We start from the raw sequence: 27565 nt of genomic DNA on the forward strand, positions 1-27565 counted from the left end.
ACATTTCTCTGTGAGTGGGGTGATAGGCTTCTGAGAAGAAGTGAGATAAGTGAATGAGGAAATCAGGATTTATTTACATGAGCTGCAGCTCAGTCGGGCTTTCAAACAGAGAGGGTGATCCAGACGTGATAATCAGTCTCAGTATGGGTTCCTTTATACTCCCCCGTCGCCTTCTCTCCTCGGTCAGTCTCTCTGTCTCCATCTTCTCTATCACTCTCTTCATGCTGTCAATATCATTTTTGTATCTCCTCATTGCCTATGCTGTTCATCTGTCAACTTCACTTCTGTCTCCTAATGCATTAGCAACTGAGGCAATTCAAGGATCGGGCTGCGGTTCGCTCGCTCTACAACCAACACATTCCTCACATTAACACCATACAATGCTGTAAAAAGTATCATCAGGAACATTCCGGTATATCATATTTTTTATATTTTCCTTGAAATAGGATAGATTGTTACGGTCAGATGATTCTTAAATAGACTGTCTGAGATTTGCACTCTATTCCCTTTATAGAGCTCTGCGTTTGACCAGAGCACATATGGCTGCCATTTGGAACGTATCCCAATTTACGGATAAAGTACATGGCCTGTGAGTCACTGCTGTTCTGGCAGGTCTACAGAGACATTGACAGACGCACTCTGTCCAGACCCATGCAGTTGGACTGGTGTTTAATATGCACAGACTGCCCTCTGCTCTCCTTTTACAGGCAAAAAACAAAGGTCCAGTCCAAACACAAACACGCTTCATCTGACACAGGGCTCTCCGCTCGCCGATCCCTCTCCTCTCCCTCTTCTCTCCTTTTATCTGTCTGGTGAGGTCTCCACTGGAGGTCAGGAATTATCATGAGACCATGCCAAACCCAGAGCGAACTGTTGTCTGTGTTGTTTTAGTAATTCCCCGGCATTATTTAGCACTATTTCTCTGCTGAGTTCTGCAGGGGTGCTCCTCCATTCACTCTATATATTTTAACATTGTTTAGATTCTTTGTTTGAAGTCATACTAAATACTATAGGCTACAATATTCTCGACAAACTGATGTTGGATTAAAATAGTAGCAACAATATGAGCAAACGTATTCAAAACATGAACACAATATTGAGAATTGCATGAAAACAACGAACAACATAGCAATGTGTTAAAAGGCAAAAGAAACCCCAGAAAACACCTGAATATGTACATCAGAGATAGTGGGTTAGTGTAAAGCAATACTAACACTGTAAATACCTTTGCTCTTTTTACATTTTTTTTTTTACTGATGAATCCTGCTAAAATAAATATCTTGACACGACTGCAATAAGTGCGTTCACAATGTCGACGTAAATCTCTCAACAAGAGTAACAAATACATATGAAATACACATGTCTGAAATAACACATAATAACACTTATGAAAGCATAACCCGAGAGAGTAAGTGGTGTAACAGAGGTGGTTTGGGATAGTTGCTGATAATGGCCAATGCAGGGGACTCAGTCAGGTAGAGGATGTAATGTGGAAACTGGACAGTAATACATGCTGCTCTGTTGAAAACAGAGATCTTCCACCAGGGATGCTGCATACTGGGCTAATAGTTCAGTCCTTCAGGGTAATTGTCTGACAGAGTGTTCAGAAATGTTCAACAGTGCCTCAGACAAGTCAGCAGCAGGACAAGTGAAGTCCATTTGATAGATCAGTGCAATACAAACAACAAAGTTGTTTTGTTCAATGGTTCATCTTACCATTTCTCCCATCCTGGTCTCATAGACTAGATGTAACATAGTGCATGTAAATCCAGGACACGAAAATTAGTATGATATGTAACGTTTGGTATGGTTCAGTGGAGGCTGGTGGGATGAGCTATAGGAGGATGAGCTCATTGCAATGGTTGGAATGGTATAAATGAAACGGAGTCTAACATGTTGTTTCCATATGTTTGATACCGTTCCATTAATTCCATTCCAGTCATTACAACCAGCCTGACCTCCTATAGCTCCTCCCTCAAGACTCCACTGGTATGGTTACATAAGACAAAAGGTTAATTAAGGCAAAAATAACGCAAATGTCTAGCAAACCAAAAGTTGCGTATTCGAATCTCATCATGGACAACGTAAGCATTTGAGCTAATTAGTAACTTTGCAACTACATCCTACTTTCAACTACTTAGCATGTTAGCTAACCCTTCTCCTAACCTTAACCCTTTAACCTAACTCCTAAACCGTAACCCTATAACCTAACTCCTAACCTTAACCCTAACCACTCACCCATAGCCTAGCAAACATTAGCCACCTAGCTAATGTTTGAATTAGCCACCTAGCCACCTAGCTAATGATAGCCACAACAAATTGGAAATCGTAACATATCATACATATTGCAAATTCTTAATATATTGTATGAATTGCAATGGGTAACTTATAACAATTGTAATTCATAACATATCACACGAAATGGATAATGGATGTCCACAAATGAATACATACATACGAACATACATACGTAACACATTATGCTAAATGGAGTGTCTCGTATAGAATAATATGAAATGCTCTGAGACCAAGTTGCAGCATTTCTCCCTCCAGCAGCTTGTAAACCACATCAGCTGCAATAGTTGGATATGTTCAATTGCTTTCATGTGCTGTTTAGCGTGACAGATGTATTCAAAACAAAATGTACAACAGAGACCAACACAGACCACACAAGCCAAGCCATGTGCAGTAGCAGTAAATGAGCAAGTGTTTGTAACGTTGCAACATGGCAGCGGTAGGCAACTAGATTCAGCCGTGGGACAATTTTTGCCGAAGCGTATGGTTGGAGGGCCAGAACCTAATAATAATAATCTGTATTCTGCAAATTGACCACAACTAAGCCCCAAAAGAGGTTGTATTTGAAAATAGCATTCATTTCATACCTTAATTGTGGGGGGAAATCACTTGTGGACAGGTTTTGGCCCGTGGCTCACCTGTTGCCGACCCTTGCAGTATGAGTTCATCTGGTATGCTTAACAATGACATTTCAAAGAAACAACAAAGTTATACAGAGAACCAACCAAACATAACTGTACTATGTACAAGGAGGTCCACACAAGAGATTAACTGATCCTTCAGCACTGTATCAGAGAGCATTGTGTGTGGCACCCTATTCCCTATGAGCCCTGGTCAAAAGAAATGCACTATATAGGGAATAGGGTGCCATTTGGGGCGCAACTGTGACTGTGGTAAACTACAAGCAGTGTGTGAGCTGCTGTCCAGCAGTACTGCTGTAATCTTTGCTAACCCAGAAGTAAAATCTCACGTGATTTGGTCAGCTGCTTTATAAACTTCTGTGTTCGTACGTGTCTCCACCCTCGCAAAAGCAAGCTCTCTGTCTTTGCCCAATCCTGATATGTCCAAATGACCAGTGACGAAAAACTGGAACTGATGCTGCTCGGCTCCCACCCATCCCATTCAGTCCTGGCAGATTCTCTCGATCTAAACGCATCAAAGCAGTAGCCACTCAGATCACTGTAGCAGAGATAAGCACATCTCATGGTGCGTTGCACCAGCCAGAATCCATCATGTAGATGGTAGGCTCATACATACAGGTAAGTGAAAAACACATCACATCATTAAGGCAAAGGAGAGATCTGCTCTTTTTACCCTGTGTGTGTGTATGTGTGTCTGTTTGTGTGCATTCGTGTGCATGGATGTGTCTATATGTGCCTATGTCTTTGTGTGTGCTTCTTTCTGTATGTGTGTGTACAGCTGTTCTGTCTCATTCCATTCCGTCTCTCTCCCCTTGTGGGTAATTAGTGTGATTGGAGAGAGATGGCGTTGATGAGGACATTCACCCAGTTGAGTAGACAGCATGGCGCCAGCTCTCTCCCAACCCACGGGAACAAGGCCAGCCTATTGTCTCCATCACTGCAGTGATCAAAACCAACACTGCTTTCTGAAATAAGCAACCACACATCCTGCAACATTGTCAATTAACAAATATTTTTTGAATGAGGTTGAGTACACATTCAGCTGCCTCTCTTTGGCATAATCTTCTCTTGAACCTGCCATCTGAAATGTAAAAACATTCTATTGAATTTAGACATTGAGTGTTTGGTCTATTTTTGGTTTCAGTATTCATTTCAACTGTATGGGAGCTACCGACCTTTTGGTTTAGGAGGGATGCCTTTTTGGCTAAACTAGTGTCTGCCTGAGAGGGTTTGTTAGGACAGAAAAATAGGCTATCTGGTTCCCCATGTTAAATGAATCAGTTGCAAGGCGTGTTTCTTGAGGAGAAATGCAATGTCTGAGTGAATCCTGTCCTCCTCCTTACAGACTGTATCCACTGAGACGTGTCTCACTCACTCACTCACTCACTCACTCACTCACTCACTCACTCACTCACACACACACACACACACACACACACACACACACACACACACACGCACGCACGCACGCACGCACGCACACACACACACACACACACACACACACACACACACACACACACACACACACACACACACACACACACACACACACACACACACACACACACACACACACACACACACACACACACACACCATTAACTCTGAATGAATCTTAGAAGTCTACCAGACACAGTAACATAGGAGTGGCAAGGCAGAAAGAATAGGTATCTAATTACAACGGGATAGGTAGATATTCTACACCTCTAATGATTTACGTTTTTGAATTCAGTACTCCCCAGATTCAGATTCAAAACAACATCCTGGTACTTTGCCAACCAGGAAAGGTAGAGGAGGACCGATAAAATCAAACTCTCTCTGTGGTGAACAGAAGCTAGCGGTATCAAAGGAGCAGATTCTGTTGGTTTCTGAAGCCATTGTGGTATGTTGAATTTATTGTCTTCCTAGAAATTTGGCTCTAGGGTTTTAATCGTGGGCAATACGCTTAGCCCATTTCTGAAAGCTAATACTCTCCGGAACATGCATGACAGAAGACTGTGTTAGCCCACATAGGCATATGTTCAGGAAGTTAACGTAAAGGATAAATGCAGTACTGTATCTACCATATTGACACTGAATATAAATATAGAATATGGAATTAAATTGAAATGTAATTTTAAAACTTAATGCAATATTCATTCAATTCCGTTTCAAATCATCAAATACAATTTGAATTGATGAATTCAATTATTCAATAAGGCATTACAAATGCAAAAATATTGATCTAAAATGTAAAATGTTAATACAAACGTAAAATTGGGGAATTTAAATACATGTGTGTGAACAGCTGTGGGTGTCTTTGGGTCTGTGTGAGAATGTGTGATTATGTGTGTGCTGAACATCATACATACATAAGTGTACTCGCTAGGTTTCAGATGGTTGCATGGCAAAGGGCACCCTCTGGTCAAAATGCACTATCTAGGCAATAGGGTTCCATCTGAGACCCAGAGGTTTTATACAGAGATAATTGCCTCAAAGCTGCCTCCCTTCCTCCCTCCCTCAGTGCCATTATGCTAAGTATCCAAACCCATGTTCCCTTCGCTAGTTACAAGAACTAACAAAAGCCTCGCAGTACAGTTTCTCTTTGTTTATGTAATCACACTACACTTCTCCACTGTCTGATGTCCTGCGAAGTACACAGCTGACTAGCACTCTGTTCAGGTCTATCCCACATTATTCCACTGAAGTCATGCTGAAAAGGCCACCAGCTAAACACACATCAGCCCCAGTAGTCTAATTTAGTTTCCCAGTAGTCTAGTTTCCCATGGAGTGCTGGCTTGTTAACCCCGGGCTTCGTTTCAGGGTCTTAGGCTATGCAACCGGAATACCAAGCTTATCATAAACATGTTCATGAGAACTGACTGTGCTCCCAGCAATCACACACTAATGCATCATTCAGAAGTACTGGTGGTAATATGAACATTAGAAGCAACTGATAATATGCTAGGTAAGTTTTAGGTAGATTCTGTTAATTGAAGCTTTGTGGACAGTGTAAAGGTTCTAGGGTTCAGTTAGGGCTGGGTAATGTATTAAGATTGGTTTCTGTATTGATCAAGTCTTGAACCCAGCCTTTAGCTCTGCGGGCTATAGACGGGTTGGCTGTTTAGCAACAAAACCGACACGTGTGCAACTAATGGGGCAAAACAGACAGGGTTGGTTTAAATTTCTGACAACATGTAAACTAAATTTTGTCTCCAATGTTTATTGAAAACATAAATAAAGTTGCACAATGAGTACATGTTGTCTCTCAAATACATCCTTACATTTCTTGGTTAGCTAGCAGGCGAATTTGAGCCATTTTAGCATAGACGTGACAGCAGTCAAAAACCTCAAAAAAGAAGGTAAAACTGGCTGAAACGAGCCACTCACGATTCCCCACTTGTCATTGTTGCTAGCTACCTGGCCATCCAGAATCCCAACAATACACGGCTTTCTGCCCCATTGAAGCGTGCGCATCGTTTTCGTGACGTTCTCAGCTAACTCGTGTACAGCAGGTACCAGGTAGTGTGGGCTAGGTATGCCTTATGGCCTTAGTGTCTACTGACTCCTGTTTAGTTTGAATCAGGGCACACTGGAAAGCCCTCTGAAGGGGAACCAAACCAAGCCTTAGTCACAGGCGGTAGACTTGATGCCCAACATTCAATGAAAGGACATCATCCACATACATGGACGGAACCCACGCACCAACTCAAATGTACACTCACACACAAACACGTTCACGGCCACAAACACACAAACACACATGCACACGGTCCCCATTGGCAGATATTGTGAGAGAGTGTTCAGCGGTGCTTGACTCTACTCTCCCCTCCCTACTCAGGCAGGTTGTTGTAGAAGCTGGAGGTCTCCGAAACGGTCTTGGAGATGCTGCGGGACGAAGAGCCATTGGAAGTCAGGTCCAGAGAGGAGCGCCTGGGTGCCGCCGCACACAACCCCACGCCCCCTACGCCAACCCCCCGCGCCCCGGCCTCACACCCGGCCCCAGATAGGGCCCCGAACCTGGGAGGCTCCAAGTCGTCGACCACGTGCGGCACGGCGGACACAGCGGTCTCCATGCGACTGGTCTTATACATGCTGGTCTGGGTCTGTAGGTAACGTGTGGACTTGAGCTCCAGACCCTCGTAAGAGCCAGCGGGAACACAGGGACAGCATCGGAACGCCTGCTTGAAGCCAGCTCGGAACCTAGGGAAGGACAGAGAGACAGATAGCACAGGACAGACAAACAGACAGACAGACAGACAGACAGACAGACAGACAGACAGACAGACAGACAGGACAGACAGACGAGAGACCAGGAGGACAGATTTTATTTTAAAGGGGAATGTGAAAAAGCTGAGGATATAGTAAGAAGAAGAGGAAAGAGTTTGATGGAAAATGAGTGGAGGCAGATGCGGAGAGGAGAGGGATGCTGCAGAATGTTTCATGACTTAGACCCTGGCAGTTCTCTAGCAGTGTAACTAACTCTCACATTTTTGTTTTGTACTTTAATGACACTCAGCCATAACCTAGTGTGAAATAGGCATCTTTCAGAGACACTAGACAGCCGGCAGGTGGTTGATAGGAAAACCAATGGGAGGTTGGTTCTTCATAAAATGTACCACCACAGTGAATTAAACATATTTACAATTGCAAGAAATGTAAGATACAGGTTTCAAAATTGCCATTTGAATTAAGTATGCTACAGTACTGTAAATTACAGCACATTACACTGTTTTCACATTTGGCAATACACTGGTGCTCTCGTGCATGCTTCAGTGTTGCTTGCCTCGAAGCGAGCATAAAAGGCATTTAGCTCGTCTGTTAGGCTCTTGTCTCTGGGCAGCTCACGTTTGGGTTACCCTTTGTAGTCCATAATAGTTTTCAAGCCCTGCCACATCCGACGAGCGTCAGAGCCATTGTAGTATGATTTAATCTCATGTGTGATCAAAGCTGTGATCATTGAAGACATCTTTCACAATGTAATCAAATGAAAGACACGAAATAAACAATGTTTAGATGCCACTAGTTTGCATCAAGCCTGTCTTGAGCATTTGGCCATAGGTTCTCCTTGAAATTGCAGTAAATATCTTCATTGTTCATGCACTTAGGGAAAAACCTTTTGGCATGGCGAATCCAAACCTGACATAGGTCTGGATTGAAATCTTTGTATGCCTCAGCGAATACTACAGTAAAGTCTGAAAAAACACTACAGTGAATATTATAGTATTCCTCCCACAGTACACACTATATTATTTTTTCATGTGGGCTTGTCAATATCAGATAAAATAAAAATCATAATAGTCATCATCATAGTATTACGTTCAAGCATATCATACTTTCATGTTTCTACTTTACAGACATACATATTCATGATCTAGCTCTCAAAATCTGCAGTAGACAAACCAGTTTACATCTATAGGTGTTACCAAATGTTTAAGTGATTGTCAGTCAAATGAAGTAATAGTAAAATGTTTTCAAAATAGAAGAGAATCATATCAAAAGTAATGTGAGCTTTGCATTGTGAAAGGCAATTACTTTATATGAAAATGTATTGCAACGTCAAACATATATTTCTAGATGAAACACTGATTAAGTTTGGTGAAAAACGTTTGGTGTGTTTAGAGTTTTGAAACAACTGCCTTTTTGATGACCTGTTTTGAGTTTTGTACCACACAATTGTGAAAATTGCACCAAAGCGATAAAAAAACTGAAACAAGTCACATTATAGCAAGCTGTTGTTTTTCATGCAGGAATTCATTATTTTTTTCATTTTCCCTTCACCACACAAGTAAAGGTTATGAGTAATATGTGATGAATGTTCCTCAACATATAAATAATGCAGTGAATAAATAATCTACCTAATAAAAAACAGGTAAGAGAATTGTAAACCATTTTGATTCACCCATTGTGTGTGTGTGTGTGTGTGCCTGCATGCGTGCCTAGGTGCCTGTGTGTGTTCCTCTGTAGTGTACCTACCTGTCGTTGAGACAGCAGTAGATGATTGGGTTGTACATGGTGGAGCTCATGGCCAGCCACATGACAGCCAGGTAGACTTGTTGGATGTAGAGCGTCTCAAACAGGAGGGGGAAGAACAGATGGAGCAGGAAGTACACGTGGTAGGGCAGCCAGCAGATAGCAAACGTGCACACCACCACGATCATCATCTTCACCACCTATCACAGACAGAGACACAGATCAACCGCAGGATTGGGGTTCATTCAAATTCTAATGACAGAGATCCTATTAAATTAGTTCTGTAATTCCGAGTTCGATTCAGTCATTTCAGGAGGCATTTCCATGGTATACATGGCACTTCTCCATTGTTGAATCAAAATGTAATTTTAGATTGTGGGGTCAAGACAACAGGAAATAAAGTGGAATAGGGTATGTGTGAGAGACATAAGAAAGTTCTCCCTGGCTGGACCTGGAGGTGATGAAGCCAAGTTCAAGTTTTTCTCCCAAATTACACCATGTTCTCTATAAAGTGCGCTGACTTTGACAAGGGCTCATACAATTGTGCTTTTTTTGAACATTGGGCAAACTATCAGAGTTGGGATGCCTCTGTAAATGCAGCCATAGAGGTATACAGCTAGCCCCATAAACTCCACATACTCTTACTGATAATTCACTTGGGTCATTTTGATGTACAGTAGCTAGCAGAGCATGTACACAATAGGTTACCATGGTGTAAACCCATGCATACTTACTGTACTCAATTCTGACATAGTCTAATCTTTCCCAGAGCCCCACAGTAAATATTTACCCTACAATACCCCTGATTTGTTAGTGTACAGATATATGATCTTAATTTGAGCCAGTTTGCTACAGCAGGAAAATAATCCTGCAGCAACAGGAAATGTGAATTATTATGTGGATTATAATTAATGGACATAAAAATTTAAAACTCAAATACACTACAAGTTTAAAATGTCCTGCAACAGGGTGATCAATGAAGATCCTACTGTACCTTGCATCCATGATATAATACTATGGTCAACGCTATTTCTTTAAACCTAGTGTTACTGTATGGTACCTTGTGGTTAGGGTTAGGTAGGGTTAGTGTTAGGGTTAGGGTGAGCTGGGCTGGTGTAACCCAGGGTTACTGTGCTGTACCTTTAATTATAGTGTGCTGCACCTTTTATTATGGTGTGCTGCACCTTTTATTATAGTGTGCTGTACCTTTTAATTATAGTGTGCTGTACCTTTTATTATAGTGTGCTGCACTTTTTATTATAGTGTGCTGCACCTTTTATTATGGTGTGCTGCACCTTTTATTATGGTGTGCTGTACCTTTTATTATAGTGTGCTGCACCTTTTATTATAGTGTGCTGCACCTTTTATTATAGTGTGCTGCACCTTTTATTATAGTGTGCTGTACCTTTTATTATAGTCTGCTGCACCTTTTATTATAGTGTGCTGCACCTTTTATTATAGTGTGCTGCACCTTTTATTATAGTGTGCTGCACCTTTTATTATAGTGTACTGTACCTTTTATTATAGTGTGCTGCACCTTTTATTATAGTGTGCTGCACCTTTTATTATAGTGTACTGCACCTTTTATTATAGTGTGCTGCACCTTTTATTATAGTGTGCTGCACCTTTTATTATAGTGTGCTGCACCTTTTATTATAGTGTGCTGTACCTTTTATTATAGTGTGCTGCACCTTTTATTATAGTGTGCTGCACCTTTTATTATAGTGTACTGCACCTTTTATTATAGTGTACTGCACCTTTTATTATAGTGTACTGCACATTTTATTATAGTGTGCTGCACCTTTTATTATAGTGTGCTGCACCTTTTATTATGGTGTGCTGCACCTTTTATTATAGTGTGCTGCACCTTTTATTATAGTGTGCTGCACCTTTTATTATAGTGTGCTGTACCTTTATTATAGTGTGCTGTACCTTTTATTATAGTGTGCTGTACCTTTTATTATGGTGTGCTGCAGCTTTTATTATAGTGTGCTGCACCTTTTATTATAGTGTGCTGTACCTTTTATTATAGTGTGCTGCACCTTTTATTATAGTGTGCTGCACCTTTTATTATAGTGTGCTGTACCTTTTATTATAGTGTGCTGCACCTTTTATTATAGTGTGCTGTACCTTTTATTATAGTGTGCTGCACCTTTTATTATACTGTGCTGTACCTTTTATTATAGTGTGCTGCACCTTTTATTATAGTGTGCTGCACCTTTTATTATAGTGTACTGCACCTTTTATTATAGTGTACTGCACCTTTTATTATAGTGTGCTGCACCTTTTATTATAGTGTGCTGCACATTTTATTATGGTGTGCTGCACCTTTTATTATAGTGTGCTGCACCTTTTATTATAGTGTGCTGCACCTTTTATTATAGTGTGCTGTACCTTTTATTATAGTGTGCTGCACCTTTTATTATACTGTGCTGTACCTTTTATTATAGTGTGCTGCACCTTTTATTATAGTGTGCTGTACCTTTTATTATAGTGTGCTGCACCTTTTATTATAGTGTCCTGCAACTTTTATTATAGTCTGCTGTACCTTTTATTATAGTGTGCTGTACCTTTTATTATAGTGTGCTGCACCTTTTATTATAGTGTGCTGCACCTTTTATTATAGTGTGCTGTACCTTTTATTATAGTGTGCTGCACCTTTTATTATAGTGTACTGCACCTTTTATTATAGTGTGCTGCACCTTTTATTATAGTGTGCTGCACCTTTTATTATAGTGTGCTGCACCTTTTATTATAGTGTGCTGCAACTTTTATTATAGTCTGCTGTACCTTTTATTATAGTGTGCTGCACCTTTTATTATAGTGTGCTGTACCTTTTATTATAGTGTGCTGCACCTTTTATTATAGTGTGCTGCACCTTTTATTATAGTGTGCTGCACCTTTTATTATAGTGTGCTGTACCTTGCGTTTGGCAGTGAGCTGCTCTTTGTAGCGATCAGAGGAGTCTCCAGGTATGTTACTGGCCCAGAGAGTGAGGCCCACCACCAGATAGGCACAGCCCATCACCAGTAGAGGCAGGAAGTAGATCAGCACTGTCACGCACATGTAGTACCTACAGGGCACGACAGGGAGGGGAAGACAAGATCAGCATGCAGCACTGCTACAATTGTACCTACAGGAAAGGGGAAGAAGATCGGCACAGTCACACACACATACAGATAACCTCATAAATATCTTGGAATTTTAATTGATGACGGCCTCTCTTTTAAATTGCATATTCAACAACTTACAAAACAATTGAAGCTGAATTTGGGATTTTATTTTAGGAATAAGGACTGTTTTTCTATTGAAGCCAGAAGGAGGCTAGTATCAGCTACATTTATGCCTTTACTAGACTATGGGGATATTTTATATACAGTGGGGCAAATAAGTATTTAGTCAGCCACCAATTGTGCAAGTTCTCCCACTTAAAAAGATGAGAGAGGCCTGTAATTTTCATCATAGGTACACTTCAACTATGACAGACAAAATTAGATTTTTTTCTACAGAAAATCACATTGTAGGATTTTTAATGAATTTATTTGCAAATTATGGTGGAAAATAAGTATTTGGTCACCTACAAACAAGCAAGATTTCTGGCTCTCACAGACCTGTAACTTATTCTTTAAGAGGCTCCTCTGTCTTCCACTCGTTACCTGTATTAATGGCACCTGTTTGAACTTGTTATCAGTATAAAAGACACCTGTCCACAACCTCAAACAGTCACACTCCAAACTCCACTATGGCCAAGACCAAAGAGCTGTCTAAGGACACCAGAAACAAAATTGTAGACCTGCACCAGGCTGGTAAGACTGAATCTGCAATAGGTAAGCAGCTTGGTTTGAAGAAATCAACTGTTGGAGCAATTATTAGGAAATGGAAGATATACAAGACCACTGATAATCTCCCTTGATCTGGGGCTCCACGCAAGATCTCACCCCGTGGGGTCAAAATGATCACAAGAACGGTGAGCAAAAATCCCAGAACCACACGGGGGGACCTAGTGAATGACCTGCAGAGAGCTGGGACCAAAGAAACAAAGCCTACCATCAGTAACACACTACGCCGTCAGGGACTCAAATCCTGCAGTGCAAGACGTGTCCCCCTGCTTAAGCCAGTACATGTCCAGGCCCGTCTGAAGTTTGCTAGAGAGCATTTGGATGATCCAGAAGAAGATTGGGAGAATGTCATATGGTCAGATGAAACCAAAATATAACTTTTTGGTAAAAGCTCTACTCGTCGTGTTTGGAGGACAAAGAATGCTGAGTTGCATCCAAAGAACACCATACCTACTGTGAAGCATGGGGGTGGAAATATCATGCTTTGGGGCTGTTTTTCTGCAAAGGGACCAGGACGACTGATCCGTGTAAAAGAAAGAATGAATGGGGCCATGTATCGTGAGATTTTGAGTGAAAACATTGAAGATTGAAGATGAAACGCATTGAAGATTGAAGATGAAGATGGCATTGAAGATGAAACGTGGCTGGGTCTTTCAGCATCACAATGATCCCAAACACACCGCCCGGGCAACGAAGGAGTGGCTTCGTAAGAAGCATTTCAAGGTCCTGGAGTGGCCTAGCCAGTCTCCAGATCTCAACCCAATAGAAAATCTTTGGAGGGAGTTGAAAGTCCGTGTTGCCCAGCAACAGCCCCAAAACATCACTGCTCTAGAGGACATCTGCATGGAGGAATGGGCCAAAATACCAGCAACAGTGTGTGAAAACCATGTGAAGACTTACAGAAAACATTTGACCTCTGTCATTGCCAAGAAAGGGTATATAACAAAGTATTGAGATAAACTTTTGTTATTGACCAAATACCAATTTTTCACCATAATCTGCAAATAAATTCATAAAAAATCCTACAATGTGATTTTCTTGATTTTTTTGCTAATTTTGTCTGTCATAGTTGAAGTGTACCTATGATGAAAATTGCAGGCCTCTCTCATCTTTTTACGTGGGAGAACTTGCACAATTGGTGGCTGACTAAATACTTTTTTGCCCCACTGTATGAATGCTTCCGCTCAGTGTTTGAGATCAATAGACACCCTTTACCATGGCACTTTGAGATTTATTTTAAACTGCAAAACCCTTACGCACAACTGCACTTTGTATACCAGGGTTGGCTGGCCTTCTCTAGTCACTCATAGACTCAGGCACTGGTATACTTTTATTTTCAAAGCCATTTTGGGTTTACTACCTTTTTATTTGGGCATTTTTATTGTTCAGAAATGTGGTGGGTACTCTCTTCGTTCACTGGACTTTATCCTGCTAACTGTTCCAAATGTCCGAACTGAATTTGGTAAAAGGGCTTTTATGTACTCTGCACCATCGTCTTGCAACGCCTTACAAAATACTTTTAAACTGGAAGAACTTGTCCCTATTGGTATTTTTAAATCACTGATGAATGGTCTTGAGACTGATTCCCTGACCTGGCAATGTTTTTAATTTGCTGTTTTTGATTTTGTTATAATCTTGTGAATTCTATGGTTTTTACTAGATTACTGGTAGTTTTTCATGTTGTTTGTCTGTAATTTTTGTAATGACTTGGTGCTGTCTATCTTGGCCAGCACGCTCTTGAAAAAGAGATTTTAAATCTCAATGAGCCCTTCCTGGTTAAATAAAGGTTCAATAAAAATAAAATAAAAAATAAAAACTGCCAAAATAATGGAAACACTTTACTAAATCATGAATAGAAAATATATTGAAAGCAGGTGCTTCCACACAGGTGTGGTTCCTGAGTTGATTCAGCAATTTGATGATTTGATGAGCATGATAGCGTTGTAAACCATATGCCATGGCCGTCTCAGTCACCAGATCTCAACCCAATTGAACACTTATGGGACATCCTGGAGGGGTGCCTGAGACAGCGTTTTCCACCACTATCATTAAAACACTAAATTATAGCACTTATCATGGAAGAATCCCTCCAATAGAGTTTCCCAAATGTGGTGCATGTTCTTGTTTAGGCCCTAGCAATACAAAGCTGATTCAAATAATCAACAAACCATCACTCTTTGATTATTTCAATCAGATGTGTGGTGCTAGGGTGAAAACCAAAACGTGCACCCCTTTGAGAAACACTGATCTATGCCAAGGTGCATTGAAGCTGTTCTGGGTCATGATGGCCCAATGCCATATTAATACACTTTGTGTTGATGTTTCCTTTATTTTGGATGTTACTTGTAAACAACAGGGAGCTGGAAGAAAAGCGGAGACAGGGAGGACATCAGTGAACGATGACATAGAGTCAAAAAAAAAAGGGATCAGGTAGGTGTGTGGGTTCGAATGGGATACTTATCAGGTCTTATCAGTATCTTTACGACAGGTGCAACAGTAATAGGGTATGAATAAGGGCCTCCTTATCGAGCAAACATGTCTAATACAACTATTCTGAGAACATTTTTCTATATTTACATGGCAAAGGAACTAACTCCCCCCATAATTAACTTTCCAATAATAAATAACAAATTAAGACAGCTAAGATTCAGTTAATATGAGCTAATGGCTTGGTTATCAGACACAGTAGCCGGTCTCTCCTCCCCAGAGACTTCCATGGAAGTCTGTGTGTTTTTTATTTATTTTTAAACAAGGAAAATTCTGACAATTATTATAATCAGATAGAATGCCCAGGAGGACAGAGACACAACACCAGCCTTCAGGCCCTCCTACCGGCCTACTGAGCAAAATGCAGGTGCACCAGAGGATCAAACCTGGCACACACAGTACACAAGGCATAAGAAATGAGTCCAAAGAGAGAGCAGCTGCAATTCAACCAATTGACTTGAAGGCTTATCTTTTTTTTGCATCAATGGTTTTCCTCCCCAAAAGCTCTGTTGTACCTTTTTGTTCTTTAGTGATGCATGCAGTGCTTTAGTTTTTTGGAAATAAAAGGTAAGACGACTGTGGAAAGCATCTGTTTGTGTTTGCTGAGGAACCAAATATTCAAGGTATACTTCTGAATTGTGTCAGTGAAGCCGTTTATCTACTTCCCTAGAGTCTGATAAACTCGTGGACACCATTTTTTTTGTCTCTGTGTCCAATATTAAGGAAGTTATAGGTAGTTTCGCGAATCAATGCTAACTAGCATTATCTCAATGACTGGAAGTCTACAGGAACAGCTAGCATGCTAGCTGTTCCAGTCAACAATAGTTAGCAATTGCGCTAACGCAACATAGCAACTTCCTCAGAGAGAGACATAAAAATGGTATCCATGAATTTATCTGACTCTGGGGAAGTAGATAAAGGGCACTGCCAACATCCTGAAATATCCCTTTAATGGCATTCACAGTCTGTTACCAGTGATTATTACAGTGAAATGTTTGGGAACTGCATGAGAGAGTACAGGCAGCAAATTGGTAATGGGTGGGCTCCTGTACAGACTTCCACTGACTTTTTTGTCTGAGATGTGTGAAATTAACGGTCACAGCTCCCTAATACTTGCTTTTTGTAAATAACATGATAGGAGGAGGGAAATGAATTAAATGCAAAGGAGAACACAGAGGAGCAACATCGCGAGACTGCTGGTAACACGTGTGAAACAGACCAAGCAGACCAGGGCAGGGTTTGGGGTTTGAGAATTATATGAGAGAAGTTAAACAAGCTTCCTTACTTGTTCATTTTCTTGGTTCGAGCAAATGTCTTAGTAAACAACCTTGTTAAAGAGGTAAACTGATGTTATTTTAGTCAAAAAACAACTTTATATTGAAGAAGTGCCTTCGATTTGATGGCCTGACCACACGCAGTTCGGCGCGAGACAACCGTTAGACCCGAAGATGTGTTTCTGCACATGAGCTTAGCAAGCTCGCAAGCTTAGCATGACATCGCCTACAAGTGTGATTGGGGATTTCTATTGGAGAAGCCGGGGAAGCCGTTTTCTGCCTATCTGCATACTGCACTGTCTTTGGAGAACAGGTAGGCAGTACTTCCTCAGATAAAGTCTTGTTTTATAGTAAAGAGAAATATAAAAGCAACATGTAAATTGTTGGTCCCTTGTTTCATGAGCTGAAATAAAAGATCCCTGAAATTGTGCACAAAAAGCTTGTTTCGCTCAAATTCTGTGAGCACATTTGTTTGCTTCCCTGTTAGTGATGAAATTGTGGGTTTGCACAACCAAATAATTTTGGCAGAAACCGTCTCAGAGAAGTTTATCTACGTGCTTGTCGTCCTCACCAGGGTCTTCACCTGACTGCAGTTCAGCGTTGTAAACAACTTTGATTTCCACTGCACAGAGCAGATAGCGTGTATGGTGTTGTGTGGGTGAGCAGTTTGCTGATGTCAACGTTGTGAACAAAGTGCCCCATGGTGGCGGTGGGGTTATGGTATGGGCAGGCATAAGCTACGGAGCACGAACAAATTGCATTTTATCTTTGGCAATCTGAGTGCACAGAGAGACCATGACACAATCCTGAGGCCCGTTGTCGTGCCATTCATCCTCCACCATCACCTTATGTTTCAGCATGAAAATGCACGGCCCTATGTCGCAAGGATCTGTACACAATTCCTGGAAGTTGAAAAGGTCCTAGTTCTTCCATGGCCTGAAAACTCACCAGGCATGTCACCCATTTCCCACCAATATCCAGCAACTTCACACAGCCATTAAAGAGGAGTGGAACAACATTCCACAGGCCACAATCAACAGCCTGATCAACCTTATGTGAAGGAGACTCTATGCATGTTGCACTGATCCATAGATTAGGGCCTAATGAATTTATTTCAATTGACTGATTTTATTATATGAACTGTAGTTCAGTAAAATCTTTGAAATTGTTGCATGTTGCGTTTATATCTTTGTTCAGTGTATTTGTAACAACAGATAAACCAATAACAACAGTGCCATATTTTCATCCCTCTCTCTCAACATGAAAGAATTCTCAAATCGCACCCTATTCCCTATATGGTGCACTACATAGGGAATAGGGTGCCATTTGCGACGCAATCTGAGGGACTTCCAAATACGGACACATAGAAAGAATGTGTATATCAGGCCAGCTTTTCCATTCTTACCTCCCTATGACTCTGTCAGCAAAGCATGTGTTTAATTTCTCTGACAGTTTTCAGGGTTGTTGTTGTCACTAGGATAACTATTTTCTTCAGGGGAATATTTCAAAAGGTAGCAGGGCTTGTCAGTGTGTTTTGGTTTGGCAGGCTGAGGATCTGACTGTTTGCAGGTCCTTATCAGGGTCACTTCACTTGGAGACTGTGAGTCAGACAGCATTTTAGTATTTTGCAACACCCATCACAAGCAGCTGAGGATATCATATGTCGTCGACGCACTCATGCAGACACACTCGCCAGGCAGACCCATGCATTTGACACACATACATGCCATAGACATACACAGAGAAACACACACAAATGCATGCACACAAACTGGCAAACACGTACAGTTACACACATACACTAGTAGAAAAAAAAGGTGCTATTTACAACCTAAAAGGTTTCTTCAGCTGTCCCAATTGGACAACACTTTGAAGAACCATTTTTGGTTCCAAGTAGAACCATATTGGTTCCAGGTAGAGCCCTTTTTGGTTCAATGTTGAACACAGGAGGTTGGTGGCACCTTAATTGGGAAGGACGGACTCGTGGTAATGGCTGGAGCGAAATAAATGTAATGGTATTAAACACATGGTTTCCATGTGTTCGATGCCATTCCATTTGCTCCATTCCAGCATTTATTATGAGCAGTTCTCCCCTCAGCAGCCTCCTCTGATGTAGAACCCTTTCGACATGGATCCCAAAAGGGTTCTATCTGGGTTCTACCTGGAAGTGTACAGATGTAAGATCTTTTAGCCAGTTTGCTACAGCAGGAAAATAGTCCTGCAGACACAGGAAATGTGAATTATTATGAGGCTTATAATTATTGGACATCTTTGTAGGGGTTGATACATATTTCATAAGGGAAAATTAAGTCTGAGATTTCAAAGTGGAAATTAGAAACTTCAGAAGGTCTCCTGCAACAAGGTGATCAAATTAAGATCTTAAGATGCTTAAACGCACACACACACACACACGCACAGTTTGGTGGGAGTTTGTAGAAAAATGTACATTTGGTTATAAAAACTATTGTCCGTCTAAAGAACTGTCAGTACTTCCAGGAGAGCCTGTTGTGGGTATAAGGCAATTTACAAAAATCAGTGCGGCCTTGAGCAAACTTCCCCGGAATACGTAATGAGCCCGGTGGCTGCCTGCATCCTGCCTCTCCTCTCCCATCTTCTCATCTCCTCTCCTCCTCTCGTCCCCTCTCCTCTCTCTCTCCCCCATCCTCTCGTCTCCCTTAAGCCTCCTGCCCCCTGCCTCCTGCTCGCTGGGCTAGCAGAAAAGAGAAGTGAGTGTCTGTCACCTAACTGTCACAGCACAGTTATCAATAAACATCCTGCCAAATAAAGTGACACTGGGAGGAATGATACATCAACTTTACAGTTTACAGTTACACCCAGCACATCAAGGTCCAATAGCCCATCCAGAAAATATTCACCATATACAGTACTTGCTGCTCATTATTTTTCTGTCTTCTCTTCCTGCCTGACTGTCCAGCCAAGCTCTAGACTGCATCTCAACGTTTGTCTGTGTTCTGTTGCGCCATGTGTGGGCCGCTGTTGCTGTTCTTTTGACATTGCTGGGAGAAGAGAATGAAGCCTGGGAGTCTGCAGAGGGAGATGAATGTAGTGGCTGAGGTAACATGACACCCTGCACAATGCTGCTGGTTTACTGGCATAGGTCAAAGACAAGCTCTTTAGGTACCCAATTTAGGAGACGGGGGGAACAGAGAGAACGGGGTGTGCTTGCGCAAGATGGTCTGTGTGTGTCACTTTGTGTGTGTCTTTTTCTATTTTTCTATTACTCACCCTCTCTTCCTCTCTCTCTCTCAATGTATGTGTGTGTGGGGGGGGGGGGGGGGTCACTGTGTGTCTAACTATCTGTGTATGTGTGTGTGTGGGGGGGGGGGGGGGGGGGTGGGAGGGGGTGTAACTGTGTGTCTATCGCTCTGTATATTAGTGTGTGTATAGAAAAGGTCTGTGCACAGCTGTGTATGCGGCTGTGCTCAAACCCGCACACGGGAGTGTGTGAAGGTCCAGCCTACTTGTCTGAGTGTGTGATCATACTGTTGGAAACTGAATCTTCGGTAAGTTTGTGACGTTGCTATTTATACCCTCCCCGTGGCCTTACTCCCTAATTCCTGCTCACTGAGAGGGGGCCATAGCGACGGTGGCAGAGGGGCAGCATACACACACACAACCACACACTCACACCATCCCACACATTGCTTGGACTGGAGGGTCAGCCATAATCAAATGTGTCAATTACAGCAGCGGACACGCTGGCTGAATTACAACCACACCAAAGCTCCGCTCACTTAGCCCTCATGTGTCAGTGATTACAGTTTCATTGAAAAAGTAATAAGTGCCACAGCGATTCCTACATGAACATTCTAATTGCCATCGTGCTATTCATGACAAATGGTCACAATGTAGAAGGGTGGGAGCCTGGACAGCCAGACTGAATGACAATGGCATTTGGAGACAAAGAGAGCAACCCTAAAATGCTGTGGTGTTGATGTGCTGAGAGCAGAGGGGCTGCTGTTGATCAGATCAGAGCTGGAGGCTGTGCGTTTATCAGCTCACTGGATGTCGGAAGGTAACGACTGCAGTCAAACAAATACATTAATGGCCACAGGGGTGGGGAGCACTTTCCCACTGTTAATAGTAAATGTGCCTTACGCGTGCTAGAATCATCCCTTGAATCTCCAGGTCTCAGGCCTCTCTCTTTGTCACTCTCTCTCTATCGCACTCTCTACAGTGTGGCCATCAGAGGATTTCAACCTCCAGCTGAAGCTGCCATACACCTTCATGGCTTTTACACACACACACACACACACACACACACACACACACACACACACACACACACACACACACACACACACACACACACACACACACACACACACACACACACACTGTAATACATTTTCACAGCAGTGGCGGTCGGTGACGTTTACAATTAGGGAGGACGATTCATTTTTGTTATGAGCATGGCCTTATTTCTATTACATTATATTGGATGACTGTCATTCATATTCCATTCACCCAGCTCAATGTTACATCGATGGGTTTAGGCTAGTACATTATACTCAAATGTTCCCTATACCCATCATGAGTTGCTACAACCTAGCCTATGAATGAAGGTTTACAACGTAGATGCACAGGTCGAAAGAACATTTTTAGTAATCAAGGTGACAGACAGTGACACATTCAATACTGCCTTGCACACTCTTGCCTGCATCTAGCTCATCTAGGATTTAATTATTAGTCCAACAGTTGCAAACAAGAGGTTCCATTGGACAAATGCAGGTATGTTTATCCCCGCTTTATTCCGTTTGCTTACGTTTTAGAAAGGTTTTTAAACAGAATCGGCAGAATTAACACACCTCTTATCACACACAAACACAGTTCACTTTAATAGCAGCCACATACAAACAGCATGATAATTTTGCTCGTTATATAATTCCTTCTCGCATCTACTCGCTCTCCTCCTCTAACTTTTGTGGACTTCAGTGCACAACACATCATCTGTCTGTGACCAGGCAAAAAAAACTTTCCAAGCCAAACCTTCATATCATAACCACTAACTGCTACACACAGCCTATATAATTGTCACCATATTAGCATATTAGCATATAACGTCATAGTCAACATAACTACTAGAACTAATGCATTAGTAAACCCGCTACAATCACACAGTACAGTCAGCAAGCAGTTTAGCAGTTATACCGGCGGGACCCGGTGGCAATAAATTAATAAAACCAAAAGCTTACCTTGACTTGGAAGAGTTCCAGTGTTGGATAGGAATAGCCAGCTAGCTAACATAGCATCCCTCTCTGTTTGAGCCGGGTGTTTGAGTAGGCTAAACTAGCAATTTGCATTCGCTAGCTTAGTGAAACTGAAAGTGAAAAAATAAATGCTACGAAATATCTCTCTCTCTCTCTTTCTCTCGCTCTCTCTCTTGCTTCTCCTTCATTTTTAAAGAAATGTAATTGTTCAAAACTATTGCCTATCTCTGAGTCACTTACTCACCACATTTTATGCACTGCAGTGCTAGCTAGCTGTAGCTTATGCTTTCAGTACTAAATTCATTCTCTGATCATCTGATTTGATTGACAAAATGTCAGTAAATACTGCAAGAGCTCGGAGGATGTCCTCTGAATGTTGACATAATTACTGTGTAAGTCTATGGAAGGGGGTGAGAACTATAAGTCTCCTAATTTTTCTATTGAAATCAACGTACCCAGAGGAGGACGGAAACTAGCTGTCCTCAGGCTACACCATGGTGCTACGCTATAGAGTGCTGTTGAGGCTGCTGTAGACCTTCATTGCAAAACAGTGTGTTTTAATCAATGATATGGTGATGTAAATATATTTAGCATAGTTTTATCTAATAAGGATAACTTTTAAAATTTCACAATTTTTATTTGTATGAAATTCACTGAGGAGGATGTGCCTCCCCTTCCTATTCTGAGGAGACTCCACTGCTTCACAGCTTTTAGTTTGCCGTACATTATGGGGTGAAGAGAACCAAGGAGAGCGTTGGGAAGCGGTCCCGGTGACAGACTTGCTATTCTATTCCCCACCGTACAAATCAAATACAGCATACAATTATAGGCGTGAAGTGCTAATATTATAGGTGTGAAGTGCTAACATTAACTCCTTATATATATAAAGCACTTCACGCCTATAATTGTATTGTTCATTGAAAAAGGGAAAGGGCATACCTAGTGAGTACAACTGAACGCATTCAACTGAAATGTGTCTTCCTCATTTAACCCAACCCTCTGAATCGGGGTATGACAACCGTAATCTTTCCGTTCTATTTTGGTAACGTAAGGAAGGAAGCAATGTAGAGGAAAGGTTGGGCAGAATATCACTCAGTCAGACACGTGTCTGATGGTGTCACTTTCCTGCTTCATGTTCAACTGTGAAGCACAGCAAAACAGTGTGAAAGATGAGAGTTGAGAGTGGGGCGAATGGAAGAATGATTGCGAGAGGCTCAGATCCAATGATTCAGCAATAACATCTAAACTGCCAAAGCCCCCTACAATACAAATAATAATCTGTTCAATATCTGGCTACCCATATTCACCTGATACTGCAGCTCAGAATGTGTCTACTGGCTTCGCAATCACACCAATAAATAATTCTCAGTTCCCTTCCAACAATGTTTTGTTAAGGTTAGACACAGGGTATGTAGTCTGCATGCACTCTCAGTCCAGTCTGTGTCTCAAATGGCACCCTCATTCCCTTTATGGTGCACGACTTTCGACCAGAGCTATATGGGCCCCAGTCAAAGGTAGTGGACTATAAAGGGAAAAGGGTGCCATTTGGGATGTTCTCTCAGTCCTTTCAGTTTGTTTATTGCTTTCGATGGATGGAGCTAAGAGGATAATATGAAATCTGCCCTGTGTTTGGACAGCTAGAAGATAATGGAATTGGGCTTTTTATGTTTAACCCAAGCTGCTCTTGAGTGGAGACACAATTCGAGGAATTTGGAATTGATAGTGAAGGTAAATAAAATATTTGATCTGTTAGGCAACAGAATAGTAAACAGCAGAATGTCTTGGTCTATCTTTTATATGCTCTGCTGAAGACATGCAGAAGTCGACACAGGGGGGCCTTAACTCTCCGCTGCTTTCGAAAACAGTCATCATTAGCATTGTATTTAAAACAGTCAAACTGCTGCTTTAATAAGCAGTGCGGGAATGGTAAAAGTTACATCGGCTTTAATAAATAGTGAGAGAAGAGTAAACTGTATAGTCATGTCTTCTACTGTTTACATCTGATATTTTCCCTGCACAGGTGTACTTGATAAAAAGCTTTTGGTGTTTTTTTTTCTTTCATCGAGAAACAGAAAAGAAACAAAGCATTTTTGTTCCATGCTGCTTTTATTTACTGGCTAGTGTATACCAACGACCCTCATGCATTTGTTCTCCATTCAAAGTAATCAGGAGTGTTTAGTTTAGTGATTAGTGGAAATGCCCACGCACACGCACACAAACACACACTCTCGCTCTCTCTCTCTCTTTTTCTCTCTCTCACACATACACACACTTATAAAGGAAACTCACATAATTCTGTAGTCGAAGCCAGAGTATTCGGGCCACTCAATGTAGCAGATGATTCGTCCAGGCAGCTCTTCTGTCACTGAGTAGTAGTACTGAGGGAAGGCCAGGAGCAGAGCCAGCACCCAGATCACTCCCACGATCACCTTGGTCTCTGTGGACGACATACGCTGCTGCAAGGGGTGGATGATGGCCATGTACCTAGGAAAAGAGGAGAGAAAGGAGGGTCAAACACATGTTCAGGAAGATACAAGGGGAAGATCTACACACATACACACACACACACACACAGTGGTGTAAAGTACTTCTTTAAAAATACCTTAAAGTACTATTTAAGCATTGTTTTCGGAGTATCTGTACTTTACATTACTATTTATATTTTTGACTACTTTTACTTTCACTTCACTACATTTCTAAAGAAAATAATGTACTTTTACCTCCATACAATTTCCCTGACACCCAAAAGTACAAGTTAAAATTTGAATGCTTAGCAGTACAGGAAAAAGGTCCAATTCACACACTTATCAAGAGAACGCCCCTGGTCATTCCTACTGCCTCTGATCTGGTGGACTCAATAAACATAAATGCTTCCTTTGTAAATTATGTCTGAGTGCTGGAGTTGCCCCTGGCTGTCAAAAAAAGTTATAAAAAAGGCAATTGTGCCATCTGGCTTGTTAAATATAAGCAATTTGATGTATAGTATTTACTTTAACTTTTTACTTTTACTCAAGTATGACAATTGAGTACTTTTTCCAGCACTGTACTTACTTTTAGACTTTTACTCTAGTACTATTTTACTGGGTTACTTTCACTTTTACTTGAGTCATTTCAGATTAAGGTATCTTTACTATTACTCAATTATGACAATTAAGTATTTTTTTCCACCTCTGCACACACACACACACACACACACACGCACACACACACACACACACACACACACACACACACACACACACACACACACACACACACACACACACACACACACACACACACACACACACACACACACACACACACACATTGACACTATTGATCAAACTAAAACACAAATGTTTTATTCTTCCCCTCTGAGCATCAGGGTCTACATCAATCAATGTGCATGTTGCAATCCTCCCCTGTCTCAATTTAGTTTGAGTCATAGACTGTATGCCTTTGAAAGAGTAAAAGCTTCTCCTCATCTTCTTAGAATTAAGGGTGACTCGAGGAACCCTGGAGATTCTCAAGAAACACTGGAGTTCCACAAGGAACCATTGCAGTCAATGGGTTTATATTTGAAACTTTGGTTAGTTAAGGGGTTATTTGAGGAACCGTCAGTGTTTCAATGTAGCAAGAGTTTTTTGAGCACTTTGAATGTATTTTTCCGTTGAAATTTGTTATGCTGCCAGACTCAGAAGAAGATGAAAAATATGTGGTATTCGGGATGGCTTTAGGGGATAGCTTGCAACTTGTAAACAATGACCCATTCCTACTATTGTAACACTAATGTCGAATTATACATTATATACTGTAATACAGTCGAAGTCAGAAGTTTACATGCACCTTAGCCAAATACATTTAAACTCAGTTTTTCACAATTCCTGACATTTAATCCTAGTAAATGTTCCCTGTCTTAGGTCAGTTAGGATCACCACTTTATTTTAAGAATGTGAAATGTCAGAATACAGTTTTTTTCGATTGCTAAACGACAGTGGACACAACTGGAGTCACATGTGCAAAACTCTAACTACAGTCTGCACAGCAGCAGTTCATGTGGACCAAACTCTAGTTCGTTTTTCATTGCTTGAACACAGTTTTCAAAACTCTACACACTTATCCCATGACTTTAACCACAACCTGCACAACACTGTGGATTTACAGCACTTTGTTCAAATGCTAACACACTGCTGTCAAAACTGTGAACCACACATTCAAAACGGAATAGATTTCAGCCTTGTGCCTTTCAAACACTGCTGATTGCAATTTCAGCTGAAAGGCTAAGCAGGTGTCTTGTTTTAGACTTGTTAGTGAACACACACACATATTACAGTATATATAGGTAGAGCTCAGAAAGACTCATTTTGGAAATGGAACAAGGAAGATGGGTTCGTGGAGGGAGAAGGGTGGCAGGGAGAGGGCGGATGCGTGGAGGAAGACAAAGAAGACAAAGAGCTGTTATTTCAGATGAAATAAGGGCTACACTTATAGACCATGTCGTGAACCATGGTCTCTCATTGAGAGAGGCAGGGTTGAGGGTGCAACCCAATCTGCAAAGATCCACAGTGGCATCTGTAATGCGAATTTTCCATCATGCAAACAGGTGAGAGTTACATCCTTACAGTAATTGAAAACATTACAGGAATCTATTTTGCATTGCAATTATAGAATATTTACACAGATATATATTACAGTAAGTTTGACTGTAAAATATATTTTTACAACAGGACCCAAAGGCTGCCCCCAACAGGGGGAAGAGGAAAAATATTTTCAGATGTGCAGGAAAATGCTATTGTTGACATGGTTGTTGTCAACAATGCAATAAAACTGCGGGAGATTCAAGATAGAGTGCTGGCTGATAATGATATATTTGAAAATGCTAATTCTGTCAGCACAACAACTATTGCTCGAGTCCTAAAGAAACACCAAGTTACAATGAAACAGTTATACACTGTACCGTTCGAGAGAAACAGTGAACGGGTAAAAGAGCAAAGATACCAATATGTCCAGGTAAGACGTCTGAGGTTACGTACACAGCTATACAAAATATTTACAGTAAAAAAAAACACTAGCATTTCTACAGTAAAACTGTGCACTTACTGTTTTTCAGAGAGTAATGGAGGTGGAAGCACTGGAAAGACCACATTCATTTGTATGTATCGATGAAGCTGGATTTAACCTTGCCAAAACACGGCGCAGAGGAAGGAATGTTATAGGTCAAAGGGGCACTGTGGAGGTTCCAGGCCAAAGGGGGGGAAATATCACCATGTGTGCTGCAATGGCCAATGATGGTTTGCTTCTCAACACACCACTCATTGGCCCATACAACACAGAAAGGCTTATAGCTTTCCTAGAACAGCTCTATGCTCAGCTAGTGACAGCAGAACAGGGGGAGCCAGTAAGAAACCCCCAAGTTTTTGTCATAGTTTGCGATAACGTTGCTTTTCACCACTCTGCAGCTGTCACAGATTGGTTTGCAGCACATCACAGATTTATGGTTTTGTACCTGCCTGCATATTCACCCTTCCTCAACCCAATAGAGGAGTTTTTCTCTGCCTGGAGGTGGAAAGTGTTTGGTCACCACCCACATGACCAAATGTCTCTTTTGGAAGCCATGCGTGCCGGATGTGAGGACACGAGTCCAGAGGACTGCCAGGGATGGATAAGGCACTCCAGAAGGTTCTTCCCCAGGTGCATGGCAAGAGAAAACATTAGATGTGATGTTGAAGAAAACCTGTGGCCTGATGCTAGAGAGAGGCAGGATTAGCCCCTCAATTATTTGTTTGAATTACAGTATGTACTTTTAGTTTCTACCTTTTTTTTTATCATTACTGTAATTCCGTAAATTACTACAGACTATT

General features: G+C 41.4%; 2 protein-coding genes across 2 annotated transcripts in view; one reads left to right on the forward strand and one right to left on the reverse strand.

The window, feature by feature from the left end:
* Positions 1-966: 966 nt before the first annotated feature.
* LOC139411088 (substance-P receptor-like) overlaps positions 967-27565 on the reverse strand; it is a 34901-nt gene continuing 8302 nt past the window's right edge. The window contains exons 2-5 of the mRNA XM_071156933.1: positions 24012-24206; positions 11814-11964; positions 8895-9091; positions 967-7121 (exon numbers count right to left, since the gene is read on the reverse strand). Coding sequence (XP_071013034.1) covers positions 6752-7121; positions 8895-9091; positions 11814-11964; positions 24012-24206 — 913 coding nt within the window. The 3' untranslated portion in view covers positions 967-6751. The remainder of the gene's footprint in view (positions 7122-8894; positions 9092-11813; positions 11965-24011; positions 24207-27565) is intronic.
* LOC139411089 (tetraspanin-15-like) overlaps positions 23289-27565 on the forward strand; it is a 57827-nt gene continuing 53550 nt past the window's right edge. Inside the window, exon 1 of the mRNA XM_071156936.1 lies at positions 23289-23450. Within this exon, the coding sequence (XP_071013037.1) occupies positions 23370-23450 (81 nt within the window). The 5' untranslated portion in view covers positions 23289-23369. The remainder of the gene's footprint in view (positions 23451-27565) is intronic.

Source organism: Oncorhynchus clarkii, chromosome 6 (assembly GCF_045791955.1).
Source record: "Oncorhynchus clarkii lewisi isolate Uvic-CL-2024 chromosome 6, UVic_Ocla_1.0, whole genome shotgun sequence".
NCBI lineage: Eukaryota > Metazoa > Chordata > Actinopteri > Salmoniformes > Salmonidae > Oncorhynchus > Oncorhynchus clarkii.